The 16,632-nt window shown below is 37.9% G+C and overlaps 1 protein-coding gene across 1 annotated transcript in view; it reads right to left on the minus strand.

The window, feature by feature from the left end:
- LOC139479792 (mutS protein homolog 5-like) overlaps positions 1-12,147 on the minus strand; it is a 37,176-nt gene extending 25,029 nt beyond the window's left edge. Inside the window, exon 1 of the mRNA XM_071262668.1 lies at positions 11,704-12,147. Coding sequence (XP_071118769.1) covers positions 11,704-12,147 — 444 coding nt within the window. The remainder of the gene's footprint in view (positions 1-11,703) is intronic.
- Positions 12,148-16,632: the final 4,485 nt, after the last annotated feature.

The following is a 16,632-nucleotide window of genomic DNA, read 5'->3' on the forward strand; positions in this document are numbered from 1 at the left end:
CTTTTCAATTTGTAATGAAAGCAAATCTGCATTCTTTAACCTATAAATGTATTTATCATACCGCCATATCAGCTGTGGTAAGATCTGATTGGTCCAGCGCAAGCTAACGTCAGCTCAATCGATCAGATGTTTTCTATCAATTTTGAATTTGTTTGTATTTTTTTACAATGTCATATTAAAACATGTCGGTAAAATAAATCAGTTGTAGAAGGATCACTCGGGGTATTTGGGATTTTATGCGTCCAGTGTTAGCTTTTATACCAAGCTCATCTCCACCTAACGCAGGACGCATAAAATCCAAAGCACCTCGAGTGATCTTCCTACAACTTATAGTATAATTGCTTGTATTTCCTATATTTACAAATTACAACAAATATATTTCCCAGTTCAAGCAGATATAGATTTTAGCTTCATATTATTTTTTCCCTTTAAAAGTTTGTCATACAAATTAGATTTTACTCTCTGTCACTACTTATGTTCATATGTGCACTACTCATATCAGTTACAATTTGCCAATGCATTGTGATGAAAACTGACTTCAGGAAATGATTTTGTCTTTCATATCCTGAATGATCTCAGACGTCAGCTTATGTGTGTGACTAAGGGTGGAAGTTCTGTAATACTTCCAGAGCGGTTACAATTTCACAATGTTAAATGGGCTGTCTGCCCTACTGACAATAAATGAGGTTGTGTTACACATTAACCACTTGAAATAGCCAAGTATTGTAGATTTCACTCAAACGGGAAATGACTTGACAATCAAGGTACCGTATTACAAATGATTTCATGTTTATTGTATTTCTCAAGCCATACCATATATGGCATTCTAAGCTGATTGAGCAATAGACAATGTCAGGACTGTTAATAACAAAAACAAACAATTATATTTAATAGAGGAATGAACAGCAGACATGATAGGTGATGTTAACATTATTAGATCAAAACTGGTGTCTAACTTACTCTAAGAAGACTAACTTGTAATTGACAATAGTGAAAGAGTAGGAGTGAGTGAGTGTTTAACGCCGCACTCAGCAATATTCCAGCTATATGACGGTGGTCTGTAAATAATCGAGTCTGGACCAGACAATCCAGTGATTAACATCATGAGCATTGATCCACGCAATTGAGATACAATGACATGCATCAACCAAGTCAGCGAGCCTGACCAACCGATCCTGTTAGTCGACTCTTACGACAAGCATAGTCACCTTTTACGGCAATCATGGGTTGCTGAAGACCTATTCTACCCTGGATCTAGTGTGAGTGAATGGTGATATATTCCTACAATACATTTGGAATTCTAGATAAATCCAGGAACCCATCATAAAATGTTTGAACCTGTTCTTTTTAAATACAAAACTTTTTTTTTGCCATGATACAAATTTAATGTCATAAGGACAAGCTTTTGTATATTTTGATTTGCCAACTTATTTTTATTACATGTATTAAATGTTGTGGTCGGTAGGTGGAAAAAAATATTAAAACAACATTCCAGATTATTTAATGAAATGGTGGAAAAAAACTAAGTTTGCCTCACGTTAATAACTGTTCAGTTGTAAGACAAGACAATACAGGGCTAGTCTGGATGACAGCCTTAGACTAATGCTAATTGATTTTCTTTCGACTAGTATAGAAATTAGCACAAGTTCAAGGCAGTTTGTCTAATCATAAAGTAAATATATATATATCATAGAATCTGCGCGATAGTATCTAATTCAGATCGGGCACAATATAGACTCGATGAACTGAGGGAGTCACTATTAGAAGGAAACTACCCTAGAAAAATAGTGGAAGACAAGGCTAAATCACAAAACCATTGTGATCTTTTAAAACCTAAAGATAAACCTAATGAGAGTTCTCCCTTTTGTTACAACCTTTAATCCCCGAAACCCGGAAATATTTGGAAGTGTTCGGGAAACACTGTATTCCTTAAATAAGTGTAAAGAACTAAAACAATATCACAAAATAAACTTATTAAAAGTAAAAGACAGATTGTGAAAAGTGAAACAGATTCTTACTAGGGCTTCTTTCTCAAATGGAAAACAAGAATGTAAAACAGTACAAAAGTGTAACAGACCAAATTGTGGTACTTGCCCTCATGTTTTACAATGTTGTTCTTTTACATTCAAAGACGGAACAACTTTCTATGTCCGTGAAAATATGTATTGTGCTTAAAAAAACTTGATTTATGTCATACAATGTGCTGGATGCAAGGCCGAACACATTGGACGGACAGGGGACACCCTAAGAGCGAGAGTGAGGGTCCTTCGACAACAAATAAGGGACCCCTCTTGTCGGTGTATCCCACTCAGTCAACACATTGATCAGTGTGCCGGGAATAAAACACCAAATTTTGTGATATTCCCTTTTTTTACAAATGTGACAATGATGCATTGAGAAAGATAAAAGAAAGTTATTTTATTGATACTTAAAAAAAAAAAAAAATGGTCTGAAATAATTGAATTATTTTATACAATTACAATGTATTGTACATTTTACTGCCACTACAATACTTATTTCTGTATGTGTCGTACGCCTGCCCTATCATCTTACGCATGTCTTATTGTGACGTCACAAAGTTAGATTGCACTATGACGTCATACTATGTTAGAGTGCACTGTGACATCAAAACAGCGTAACGGTATAACTGTACTCTTGAAAATCACATGCGTTAAACCAGTTGAGTAAATTATACAGCTCATCTTTGGACTTTTGTATTTGATCTATATTTTATCATATATATATATGTAGGGCACAACACCAAAAGCCATCCATGAAGACATGGATACAACACTAGGGAAGGATCCCCCTTCCCATGGCGTCAAAATGAGGAGGACAGCAGATAAAGGGTGGCCGGGATCTCATTGAAGACGACCCGCATCCTAAAAAGCCTGTGACAGCAGCACCAGAAAAGATCAACAGAATCAACGATGTGGAATGATTGAGCATCACATTCAGTTATCAAAAATACCTTTGGCAATGAAGTAAGTATCATCTCATTGGGTTCCAAAGCTTCTGACATCTGATTAAAAATGCACCAGACACGGGGCGAGGAAATCAACAGCGAGATATGCAACTGTAAAAAATAACTGCTACTGACACACATTTTAAAATTATATTTGTACACAAACTCAATGGCATACCAGACTGATGATTTCATTACTTTCTCTTTCCTTGTATTCATTGAAAACATTAGCTCACCTGGATACTTAGTAAACAGTCTAAAAAAACAAAGACAACCACTGAACAAGAGTATTGATATTCAAATGTTAGAATACTAAAACACTAAAATCTAACAAACTGAACAACTATGATGTTATCATGAGGAGAAACATGCAAGCTCAGCTCCCTCTGTCTGGGCCGTGGCAATTTCAGAGAACTGAACAGAGGCAAACATGTATTTTGAGAGATTTTTAGAGAATGGCCAAACAAGATCTAAATGTAAAATATTTTTCAAAAATCACGGAATAGATATGTCAAGCCCTATTCCTAACTCCAAATGTACCAAATTACATAACACTTTGTACACGAATGGCAGACAATGGCCATACACAGCCTTAATAACATGGCTGCCTTTGTCAGACAACAGAAGGGGGTACTAGTCTGTCATACAGACCCTGAAACAAACATATCCAATACAGCCCATGCAAGTCTATAATATTTGGAAAGGCTAGATTACTGCAGGATCAGTATCTGAAAATGAAGAGAGTCTCTGGGCTCCTTTTTATTATATTTCATAACTATAATTTAACAACTGTTAAAAGATATGTTCATTTCAGAGACTAGATGTTAGTCTAAAGGGAGTTGATTTGTTGGTTTGTTGTTTAACGCCGCACTCAGCAATATTCCAGCTATATGACGGCGGTCTGTAAATAATCGAGTCTGGACCAGACAATCCAGTAATTGATATCATGAGCATCGATCCACGCAATTGGGATCGATGACATGTATCAACCAAGTCAGTGAGCCTGACCACCCGATCCCATTAGTCGCCTTTTACAACAAGCATAGTCACCTTTTACGGCAAGCATGGGTTGCTGAAGACCTATTCTACCCCGGAATCTTCACTGGTCTCTAAAGGGAGTACATGAGTCCCTTTGAGTCACCATTTCACAAAGCTACAACTGTCGTAAGTCTATGTTCATGTACAGCTGTTACATCATGGTTACAGTAGTTGTAGCACCACAATCGCTTCATGAAACAGAGCCCAAGTACCAAACTAAAGTACTGTCAGCAATGCTAGAAAAATGCTTTATGCCTGTTAACACAAGATAGAATGTTTCACAGACTGTTGCTATTGAAATATGGAGTAAGTGCCGAACTAAATCCCTGTGGTTTGAAGTACATGTACTTCAGTCATAAGGAGTCCTATCAACAATTTTATACAAATAATCCACACAAAAATAACTCAATTGGAGAAAATTCTAGATGTGCATCTTATGAAATAACAAATTGATGCTGTATTTGTTTTGTCAACACTGCTCCCATGATGCATGCTATATTACACCAGCCATGGTACACAACGTTGGGGAAATGTAGTAGGAAATGTATACAAGTTCTTTACACTTTAGAGAGAGAGGAAAACCATTCATAAGTTTAGATAGTGTGTATTACCAAACTAAAAAAGCTCATACCATATGATAAATAAAACAAGGAAGATAGGGGTAGTTTTTAAACATCTTCCCGAGGCAAGGGAGTTAACTGACTATAAAAGTCCAGTTTCCACCCTTGCCGAACTTAGCTGGAGTTATGGAGTTATATTTTGGCTGGACTAACCATGCTAACGAGTATATGCATAGTCCAATCAAAATAACGTTAGGAAATCATCATCCGGTTCGTAAACTGTCATGCAGATTTTGGTCGATTGCAGGATTTGCAAAGCATGTGTACTGATAACTTAGCGTCAACAGACATTTTCCCAATCTTGTAATGTTTTTAATCAAGGTGCTCACATGATTTGATGCACTTCATGAAGTAAGATATGTTTAATAAAAACATAGATCTTGATCATCGATGAGATCGTCTTGACTGGGCGACACCATTATATTTGAAGCAAATGCAAGTGATATGAGAGGTGGAATCTGCTTGGTCAATAGGAGGGACATAGAAGGGGCATAATACGTAATAGAAACTGGTGGAAACTGGACTTTTACAGACAGTTAATTCCCTTGCCTCGAGAAGATGTCGCAAAAACAAAACCGGGATGCAAAAGGATATCAGACAGCTTTGAAAAAGAGGTGATACACGCTTAATGGGCAGAAGGCAACCCCCGACTTGTAGTAGAATTCGGAAGAAAATATAGACACAATTAATGTTTCCCGGAAAACCTCAAACATTAATTATTGCTCTACACGAGATGGGATTCCAATACTCTGCATGTGGCAATGACTGAGCAGTTTTCAGTATGTTCAGGGGAAAATATTCCATCCTGTCTATAAGATCACTTAAACCATTCATAACTATCGCAGTCAGGGCATCCAGATCATTTACCTTGATAAAACCTGGGTGAATAAGAATCATCCCACTGACTACATTTAACTACCATCAGGTAGTTGTGTCATTGTTTTGCATGCTGGAACCTGTGATCCGGGGCTTTTTGATGGATGTGAGCTAGTTTTCGAGGCGGAAAAGAAAACTGGTGATTATTATAAGGAAATGAATGGCGATGTGTTCATAGACTGGTTCGAACATCAGCAACTGCCCAATCTAAACAACCCAAGAGTCATTGTCATAGATAATGCCAGATACTGTAGCGCGACCATGCAGGAATATATATGACATCTTACCATGTCGACTTCAGACCATCTGAAATAAAAGTTCAACTGATGGAGAAAATTCACCTGAAGAAGAAACCAGTAAAGTTCAAGACAGATGTTCTGGTTGCACAACAAGATCAAGTTGTCGTACATACAGCAGTCAGACATTGTGAGCTCAACCCTATTGAGCTTATCTGGACTAACAGTAAGGGGTTTGTGGTAAGACTTGTTCACCAGTTGTCACACCTTTGGGTGATGGTACAGATTCAGGTACGTCATCAGGTAAGGCACATGCTGGCTAAAGAAGTCATCTGTGAAAAACAAATACTTCTAGATTAAAAAAAACCCAACCTTCAAGTGCTCATCCTGTTTAATAGCTTTTAACAATTCAATCAGTTTTCCAATAAAAATAATGCAGGGATAATTCTAGGGCTCGGCCTTGTGCTTTTAGCCCCTAAATTAGTAAAAAATGCATACATTTTCAATGACAATGGGGCATTTTAACATTGTGCTGTATGGGCAAGTGTGGGTGTACACCTGGAATATAAAAAAAAATCAGATAAACACATGATAAAGGGCCCATGTCTGAAAATTCCTGGAATGAACCCTGATAATGCAGTACATATATCAATTGCTACCCCCCGGCAATGTACATCTCAAGAAAGTAGATAACAGTAATATCTTGAGACCACACCCAACTCACACAGGCCGTTATTGTGTTATTTTTACATAGGCTATTTCAATAGTCCAATGCAGCCAAATATTAAAGGTTAAATATTTATATGGTTACAGGACCTTTCTTAATTGTGAACACAGCATGCTATAGCAGAAAACCTCAAGGCCCCCATGATCCCTTGAACAGCAGTAAACAGTTGTTCATAGTATGTCTTGGGACAGCTCGCCCAAACAGACCCATTGCTATACAACTTGCACATGTTTTTGTAAATCTCATGCTTTTCATGCTCTGTATCTGACAGACTACATTGAACATCCTAACATGATCAGTATTGTATTATCGTTCTGGGCCGAAGACGTGCATAGGACTTTAGTCAGGAGATTGCTTTTGATGATATTAGAAAGAACTTTATCGGGAAGTTAATACCATTTTATGATAGAAAGTGGTTAATGTTCACACTTTCGGTGAATGTATGGAAAAAGTTTAATTTGGGGTATTCATTTATTGTCTTATTAAATTTCAGACATTAATATCTTGACTTGTTGTTTATTTAATGGCGCATATGAACTGCCTCATTCCCATCTCTCCTTATTATTAATACAGCCCAGTACCCTCACTCCCCCACTTTAACCACTTGTCTGAACCCAGGGTCCAAAAATAATTGTTTGGTTATAATGAATAATAGTCTATGTAAAATCTGTTCAAAATGATGCCAAGAGAGGCATGATAGGGCTGATAGAATAATAATTTTTACCGTATCTCTATTTCATTCTGATAAATATCCGGGACCTATTCCCTACCATAGCTTCCTTTCATCTCCCTATTACCAACAACACACAGTATATCTCTCGCTCATGAGAGTTATTTAATTGGACAGCCATTTTCAGCATCATTCTCGAATAGAAGGTATGGTGGCTAATAGTAATAGGTTCAGGGTATTTATTGTAATAAAATGAAGATATAAGACACTGGAAAAACGAGGATGGCACAGACTGTATCATTGAGATATACTTTCTCGTTCCTACTCATCAAGCATGTAAGAACATATCAAACTATTGATATGGTGCAAGTGCTTGTCTACGATATGTATGATAGTAAATGATAGTAAATTTTAAAATGCCAATAGTATCGTTGATAATATACATAACAATCGATAGTTTCAATAGTTGCAGTTAGTTATGAATAAAACATTAATTATGCAAATTTTAAACCTGCCTGAATAAAGTTAGCAAGGATTACAACAACTTCAGACTAGAGTTACTTCCCCTTGGTTTGAGTAGCGACAGAAAGAAAAATGGCTGACTTTGAGAATGTCAGCAATACTTTATTCATTTCTATTACATTGATGAATATTATTATCAAGCCTCAGACGTGTTTTACTACTATCGCAATCCTATTGCAATAGTTGACAACAATCGCAATACCATTCCAATTGTGGGGGCTACTATTGCAAAACCTTCGCAACAGTGAAAATAGCAGAAATAGTCGCCCCTACTACACATGGCCAACCCTTTAACTCATTCGACCAGACTGATAAAAGGTACAAGAGGTCAGAGCGAGGTATGTATCCTGTATCACTGCAGCATCAATGAGTGCAGGGCCCTAGTGTAGGAAGCCAGATAGCTGAAGCAGGATATATTATTCCTGTGGGCATAGACCACTAGCGTAAACATAGAGAAAGGATAAAGATGTTTCCTGTCGATGTCCATGGGTCAATGTGGTTGAATAAATTGACAACTTCAGTACCAGAGGCTCTTGCTCAACCTGTCCATTATAGTTCAATTAAATCAGGTTTGTTTACAAATCTAATAAGTACCAATTTTGTTGTGGTGATCTGATTATTAGACTTCACGATTACTAGTTGAATTTCTTAAAGAACGATTAATTGAAGGGAATTATTCACCTAAGATTGAACTATACAGGTTATGTGAAAAAGGTTCTAAAACAGTTTATTTGTTGTGCGCCACAGTTCTTAGTACTATCATAAGAAGTCATGATAGGAGAGCAAGAAGACTGATAGGTTAAACAGTTTTCTTTGTACAAAATATTAGCCAATAAAATTAATTCAGGACACATCACTCTTTTCAAAATAGTTATGCTATCTGTATCATGTATGTTTGTTTGAAATTTTCAACAAATTAACTTTGTAAACATGGTCATCCCTATTTAAATAACCCTAATGCAACAACCAGGTCCATCATACTTCAACTCTATTGCATCCATCAGATCCACCAATCTTCAACCCTATTGCATCCATCAGATCTACCATACTTCAACCTTATTGCGTCCATCAGATCCACCATACTTTAACATTATTGCATCGATCAGATCCACCATACTTCAACCCTATTGCATCCATCAGATCCACCATACTTTAACATTATTGCGTCCAACAGATCCATCATACTTCAACCCTATTGCATCCATCAGATCTACCATACTTCAACCCTATTGCATCCATCAGATCCACCATACTTTAACATTATTGCATCCATCAGATCCACCATACTTCAACCCTATTGCATCCATCAGATCCACCATACTTTAACATTATTGCGTCCAACAGATCCATCATACTTCAACCCTATTGCATCCATCAGATCTACCATACTTCAACCCTATTGCATCCATCAGATCCACCATACTTCAACCCTATTGCATCCATCAGATCCATCATACTTCAACCCTATTGCGTCCAACAGATCCATCATACTTCAACCCTATTGCATCCATCACATCTACCATACTTCAACCTTATTGCATCCATCAGATCCATCATACTTCAACCCTATTGCATCCATCAGATCCATCATACTTCAACCCTATTGCATCCATCAGATCCACCATACTTCAACCCTATTGCGTCCAACAGATCCATCATACTTCAACCCTATTGCATCCATCACATCTACCATACTTCAACCTTATTGCATCCATCAGATCCACCATACTTTAACATTATTGCAGCCATCAGATCCACCATACTTCAACCCTATTGCGTCCATCAGATCCACCATATTTCAACCCTATTGCATCCATCAGATCCACCATACTTTAACATTATTGCAGCCATCAGATCCATCATACTTCAAGTTCAACCCTATTGCATCCATCAGATCCATCATACTTCAACTCTATTGCATCCATCAGTTCCACCATACTTCAACCCTATTGCATCCATCAGATCTATCATACTTCAACCCTATTGCACACATCAGATCTATCATACTTCAACCCTATTCAACCCTATTGCACACATCAGTAGGTTCACTAAACCGGTATGCTTTAACCCTATTGCAACAACCAGGCCCAGCATGCTTCAACCCTAATAGAAGAACAAGGCCAAGCATGCTTAAACTTCTACTGCTTCAACCAGGCCCAGCAACCTTCAACCCTTATGGAAGAACAAGGCAAGCATGCTTCAACTTCTACTGCTACAATCTGGCCCAATATGCTTCAACCCTACTGGAAGAACTAGTCCCAGTATGTACAAAACTTGAATTGTAATCAAATGTGCACTGCACTCAACATTCTCAAAAGCATTGTGAAGTACATACCAGTGAATTCATCTCACAATGTGAAATATTTTCAAGCCTCATAAGCTGTTTTCAAGGTGTTACTGGTTGCACTGTATTTTCAAGGAGACCTTCAAGACCTTTTCGAGTCGGTGCAAATAATATGTCCCATCCAGGATGTTTAAGATGGTGCATTTAAACTGAAGTAAACCACTTAAGGTTATTACTGACTCTTACTAAGTAACAGCTTTCTGTTGGACAACATTACGGACGTCAGAACAGGATAACACAAGCGGATCAGGATTTTCCATATTTGCAAATTCATCATTTCATAACTAATGACCGTATTCATTCTGAAAAATTGTTGTTTCATATTAAGAGCTTGAAAAATATAAATACATGAAATATTACAAGACACTTTCATCACAAATGTTTCCATGTCCAATTTATGATTTGTTCCTTTGTACTTTTCTTTCGTCAAGGAAATATAGGAATTGAACATAAGCTTTTGCTATCAAATACAAACAACTGTTGCTATACTCATAAAACAGTGTGCCAAAAGTGTTTGACTCAACGAGCCAAAACTAGACTTGGGCTTCAGACAAGACTGATAATTTATTCATGATATTGTTTGTTCTTTTGTTCATTTGTTGTTTAACGCCGCACTCAAGTCAGCGAGCCTGACCATACAGATGATATACATGATATTGATTACTGACAGGTCATGTTGATAAGATAAGTTGCCAGGAACATATTATAACATGTCTTGCACTGTTGTCAATATTGCATTCAAACTGCATACATTAATAGGTTGGATAAATGGTAGTGATAAACCCCTTATCCAGTTATCTAACCAATTCCATGCGCTACAGATACCTTCTCAAATTACCACTATTCATTTTTTCCCCCTTTAAAATCCACTATCGTTGTAACCCTGTCAACTCTGATGCGGGCACCACATCAACAAACTACTCATATTCACCTTATACAAACATACTAAAGCCAATAAATGTTCTTATGTTGACAATGTAACCCTAATCACCATAATACCAAACTTGCTGACCCTAGAGCTTTTCTCTGATCAAATAACATGCATCGGGAGATTTTTAACCGCCTCTCCGAATAAATCCAGATAATACTGCCACAACGTAGGTCCAGACAACAAACACAGAATACATAAACTATAAGTGCACCCTACTAAGGTATCTTGCAATCACAATCAGTACGTCGCTGACATTCTGCATCGCTCGAACAATTACTAGGATCAAAAACATACAAGGTAGTGAGTGCCCAGCCTTACTGTTTAGCTTGCTTTTGTTTGGCGACAATACAAAAAGAATGTAAGAGCATTAGTGTAAGCTGAAATATGTTGCAGCTGCATCTCAAATGAACTCATTGTAAAATTAATGTGCCGGCATAAAAAGTTCTGTGAGAAATCTGAGTGCATTTACCTCTGGTCTATAGCGTTCAAAGGAGCATGGCTGTGTTTTGATAAATGCACTTCCTTGGCTTCAAATTAGTGGGCTTAAAATATTGATTCTGATTGATTCATTTGCCTTGTTTACAATATAGAAGTTTCCAAGTCCATCTTTACACATTGTAAGATTCTACTTGTTAGCACGTCACATCTAGGAATAGCTTACATGCAGACAACCCATGGAGAAGTACCATAGCTACAGAATTTGATAATAAACACTTAAAGTACAATTATACAAAAAAAAGCATTGTTTAATGGATTGGTTTTGATTTGTCGTACCTGTGAATCAATGCCGGCAAAGTCCTCTTGCCTCTGTCTGAGAGTTGCGACATCTTCTTCCTGCATGTCAGACTGTGTGTCAGACATGTCCAACCCTTGGGCAGACGTCTGGGCTGTTGTGCGGCTGCTTGGTCCAACAGACATCTGGCTGGATGGACAGAGAGGCAGGTGACCGGATGATGAGTGGGGTGGATGGAGAGACACACTGCTGGACCGACTTACTGAGGAGTAACTTGGAGGATGGAATGATGGGGTGCTGGATTCATCAGGTCGTGAATGAGTTGAGAAATAGCTAGCTCCTGATGCAGACACATGGGGTGTTGAGGAATGCCGAGCTGGATGGGTGGATGGAGAGATGGATGGACATGATGCCATTTCAGTGGCTGGGTGACTGACCTGATGGGCAGAATTGTGGACGTCACTTGATATTTGACTTCCAGACATTGTCAGTGTGCTTTTACATTAAATCTGAAATATGATTTGGAACAGACCACATAAGCATGATAAGTTAACACACAGATGCCAGAAACTACCACATGTTCAACAGAATATAACAGTAAATAGTTGACCTGTGAAGATTCCGGGGTAGAATAGGTCTTCAGCAACCCATGCTTGCCGTAAAAGGTGACTATGCTTGTTGTAAAAGGCGATTTATGGGATGGGGTGGTCAGGCTCGCTGACTTGGTTGACGCATGTCATCGATTCCAATTGTGTGGATCGATGCTCATGATATCAATCACTGGATTGTCTGGTCCAGACTCTATTTACAGACCGCCGTAATATAGCTGGAATATTGCTGAGTGCGGCGTTAAACAACAAACCAACAAACCAACGAAGTAAAGTGTTTGAATTCATGAGTTCTTGCTTCAATTTTAATTCATTGTTTGTTTGTTGTTTAATGCCGCACTCAGCAACATTCCAACTAAATGACGGCTGTAAATAATCGAGTCTGGACCAGACAATCCAGTGACTGACATCCAGGGTAGAATAGGTCTTAAGCAACCCATGCTTGCCATAAAAGGCAACTATGCTTGTCATAAGAAATGACTAACGGGATTGGGTGGTCATGTTCGCTGACTTTGTTGATCATGATGCATATCATCGTATTTCATCATGTTCATCAACAGATCCCAAATCATCAAAAGGCACCAGTTCCCAACTATACTGATGTGTATAGAAAGTTTCAACAAGAAATATTTAACAGTTTTGGAGCTCTGCTCCAGAAATGGAAAACAGCCCGCTGACAGCCCGACCGGACGGACAGACAGCCAGACACACATGCTGATCGCTATATCCTCCATTTTTCAAAACGGGGGAATAACAAACATGAGGCCACTGGTCCATATAATCTTGCTTACAAAGAGTTATTTTACAAAGAGTGATACAAGAAGGCTCTAATGAGAAAGTACAACCAGCAACTTCTTATCAAACCTATGGGTCGACTCCATTTGAGACATTATAAAATAAGATCAGAAAATTGACGATAACAGTATGAAAATAACTTATTTTTATACAGATTCATAACAAATTACTGATGAAAGAACACATGCAATATATTTTGGTACATATCGCAATACATGAATTATTGCAATAAATTACAATACGAAAGTCAGGACAATACCCATCACTAGTAATTATGACATTTCATTATTTCAAAATAAAACATTCATTCTTGTGTGAAAGTCATTAACTGTAGACAGTCATTAACACATACATTAGGTACCAGTGGTTCAATCTGCTGAAAAATATTGTCACTCGCAACACAAAGTACAGGTAAAGTGGAGTGTTTCTGCAAGATTGAAAAAACAGAAATCAGTTAAGAAGCAAGCATTATTTTCTGAACCGAAAGGAAATCATTATTTAACAGGCAATGTCTGTAATAATTCTACACTTGAGAAATTTATCTGCCAAGGGCTAAACTGCATCCTTCAATTTAAAGTCTGGGTCATGACCAGATAATACCAGCGCCCTGTTCCACAAAGCCTCCTTAGCACTAAGATGATCGTATCTCCCATACTTTAACATAAGCTTACAACAGTCATAGCGCTAAGATCACTTTGTGGAAATGGGCCCTGTGCCAGAATGTCAACTGCTGTCAAGTTTGTCGCAAATTCTACATATAAATCTTGCAGTGATTTATCCGAAAGTCCCATAATGGTTTAACATCCATTTCATGTGAGAACTATTTGAATACAATCACTGCAAAAAAAGAAACATGATTAAAGAACCACATTCTCTCATTTTCTGCTTAGTTCTCATAATTTAGAAATCAAACATAGTCAGTCACCTTTTTAACATTCCTCATGAATTTTGAAAATTTTAAGTTTGTCACTACAACTATATTGAAAATAAATATCACTTTTTCTTAATTTGTCCAGCTTATAGCCATTTCAGACAGTTATATAAAACTTAAACTTATACATCTTTCCAAATATTTTGAAGTTTAATACACTACTGTCATTGCAAGACCCCATTACTAATACAGCTAAGTACTTGTTTCATGAACACAAATACCCCAGCTTTGATAAGAAGCATTAATGTTAAATTTATTGTTTAAACATATGTACCTAAACTTTGCGGGTATAAAAAGGCCCATGCCCTACAAGTACTGAACAAAGTTTGATTAATAAACATCAGGACAGAAAAAAACCTGTGACAAGTAAATGGGCATGATCTGCTTTCACCATTTGACTGAGGAGCCATTCCAGTGTGGAAGCACTCATATACTGACTCAATTAAAGTCTATATAAATCAACTATCAACTAAAATTGAAATAAAAGATGTATGTTCAATGTTATTTTTTAAATGCAAACAATCCTAATTTATGCCTATCTTATAACTGTACTGACATTTTCAGTAATGAAGACTACATCACTGCATGTAATAATACTAAGTTCAAGACCTCATTTATGACAACTGTCATTATAATCCATCTTCACAGATGCTTTGCTCTCATGATGTCTCATAGATTTGCTGTGTTTATTTGGTGAAAACGGGCGGTCGGGTAGCCTGGTGGTTTAAGCGTTCGCTCATCACGCCGAAGACCCGGGTTCGATTCCCGACATGGGTACAATGTGTGAAGCCCATTTCTGGTGTCCCCCACTGTGATATTGCTGGAATATTGCTAAAAGCGACGTAAAACCATCCTCACCCACTCACTATTTGGTGAAAATGAGTTTAGCTTCTGAATTTAAGGGTCATAACTGGTGTTTTTTTCAAAAGCTAATAACTATTTATCTGGTTCTTTCATTTCACATGCAAGTTATGTATCAAATGTTAGTTACTTAAAACATCAAAACCAGGGACATTACTTAACAGGAAGCCAATAAAAAGGTTAGAATTTAACACGAGCTCAGAGATAATTATTGTCTGAAGGCTCCTGGCAACTTCAATCTCTCTTAATTATCCTTGTGGTAAGAAATACACATTATTATTGAGAATCAGGTTACTTAGATTCTGAAATCTGAACCCATTCTCACTGAAAATCAAATCTATGAGGCCTATCATCATACCTTTTGGGTATGAAACACAATTACAGATTGAAATATAGATTAATGAAAGTATTAATAACCGAGTTATGGCCCTTGTAAACTGAAATCTGAACTTACCATTACCGGTAGTTCAAAGACCATGGCTATTCATATTATAAACATAATTTATGTTGCAAGAACATAACGCCACAAACACTTTGACATTTAAAATCATTACTCCTCCCAAGTCCACCACACAACCCAACAACTGTCAAGCCCTGTTAAAAGTATTCCTCACAAGTCCACCACACATCCCATCAACTGTCAAGCCCTGTTAAAAGTACTCCTCACAAGTCCACCATATAACCCAACAACTGTCAAGCCCTGTTAAAAGTACTCCTCCCAAGTCCACCATATAACCCAACAACTGTCAAGCCCTGTTAAAAGTACTCCTCCCAAGTCCACCATATAACCCAACAACTGTCAAGCCCTGTTAAAAGTACTCCTCCCAAGTCCACCATATAACCCAACAACTGTCAAGCCCTGTTAAAAGTACTCCTCACAAGTCCACCATATAACCCAACAACTGTCAAGCCCTGTTAAAAGTACTCCTCCCAAGTCCACCATATAACCCAACAACTGTCAAGCCCTGTTAAAAGTACTCCTCCCAAGTCCACCATATAACCCAACAACTGTCAAGCCCTGTTAAAAGTACTCCTCCCAAGTCCACCATATAACCCAACAACTGTCAAGCCCTGTTAAAAGTACTCCTCACAAGTCCACCATATAACCCAACAACTGTCAAGCCCTGTTAAAAGTACTCCTCACAAGTCCACCACACATCCCATCAACTGTCAAGCCCTGTTAAAAATACTCCTCCCAAGTCCACCATATAACCCAACAACTGTCAAGCCCTGTTAAAAGTACTCCTCACAAGTCAACCATATAACCCAACAACTGTCAAGCCCTGTTAAAAGTACTCCTCACAAGTCCACCACACATCCCATCAACTGTCAAGCCCTGTTAAAAGTACTCCTCACAAGTCCACCATATAACCCAACAACTGTCAAGCCCTGTTAAAAGTACTCTTCACAAGTCCACCATATAACCCAACAACTGTCAAGCCCTGTTAAAAGTACTCCTCCCAAGTCCACCATACAACCCAACAACTGTCAAGCCCTGTTAAAAGTACTCCTCACAAGTCCACCATATAACCCAACAACTGTCAAGCCCTGTTAAAAGTACTCCTCCCAAGTCCACCATATAACCCAACAACTGTCAAGCCCTGTTAAAAGTACTCCTCCCAAGTCCACCATACAACCCAACAACTGTCAAGCCCTGTTAAAAGTACTCCTCACAAGTCCACCACACATCCCATCAACTGTCAAGCCCTGTTAAAAGTACTCCTCACAAGTCCACCACACATCCCATCAACTGTCAAGCCCTGTTAAAAGTGATG

This window comes from Haliotis cracherodii, unplaced genomic scaffold (assembly GCF_022045235.1).
Source record: "Haliotis cracherodii isolate W230 unplaced genomic scaffold, xgHalCrac1.p SCAF_4, whole genome shotgun sequence".
In the NCBI taxonomy this organism is placed as follows: domain Eukaryota; kingdom Metazoa; phylum Mollusca; class Gastropoda; order Lepetellida; family Haliotidae; genus Haliotis; species Haliotis cracherodii.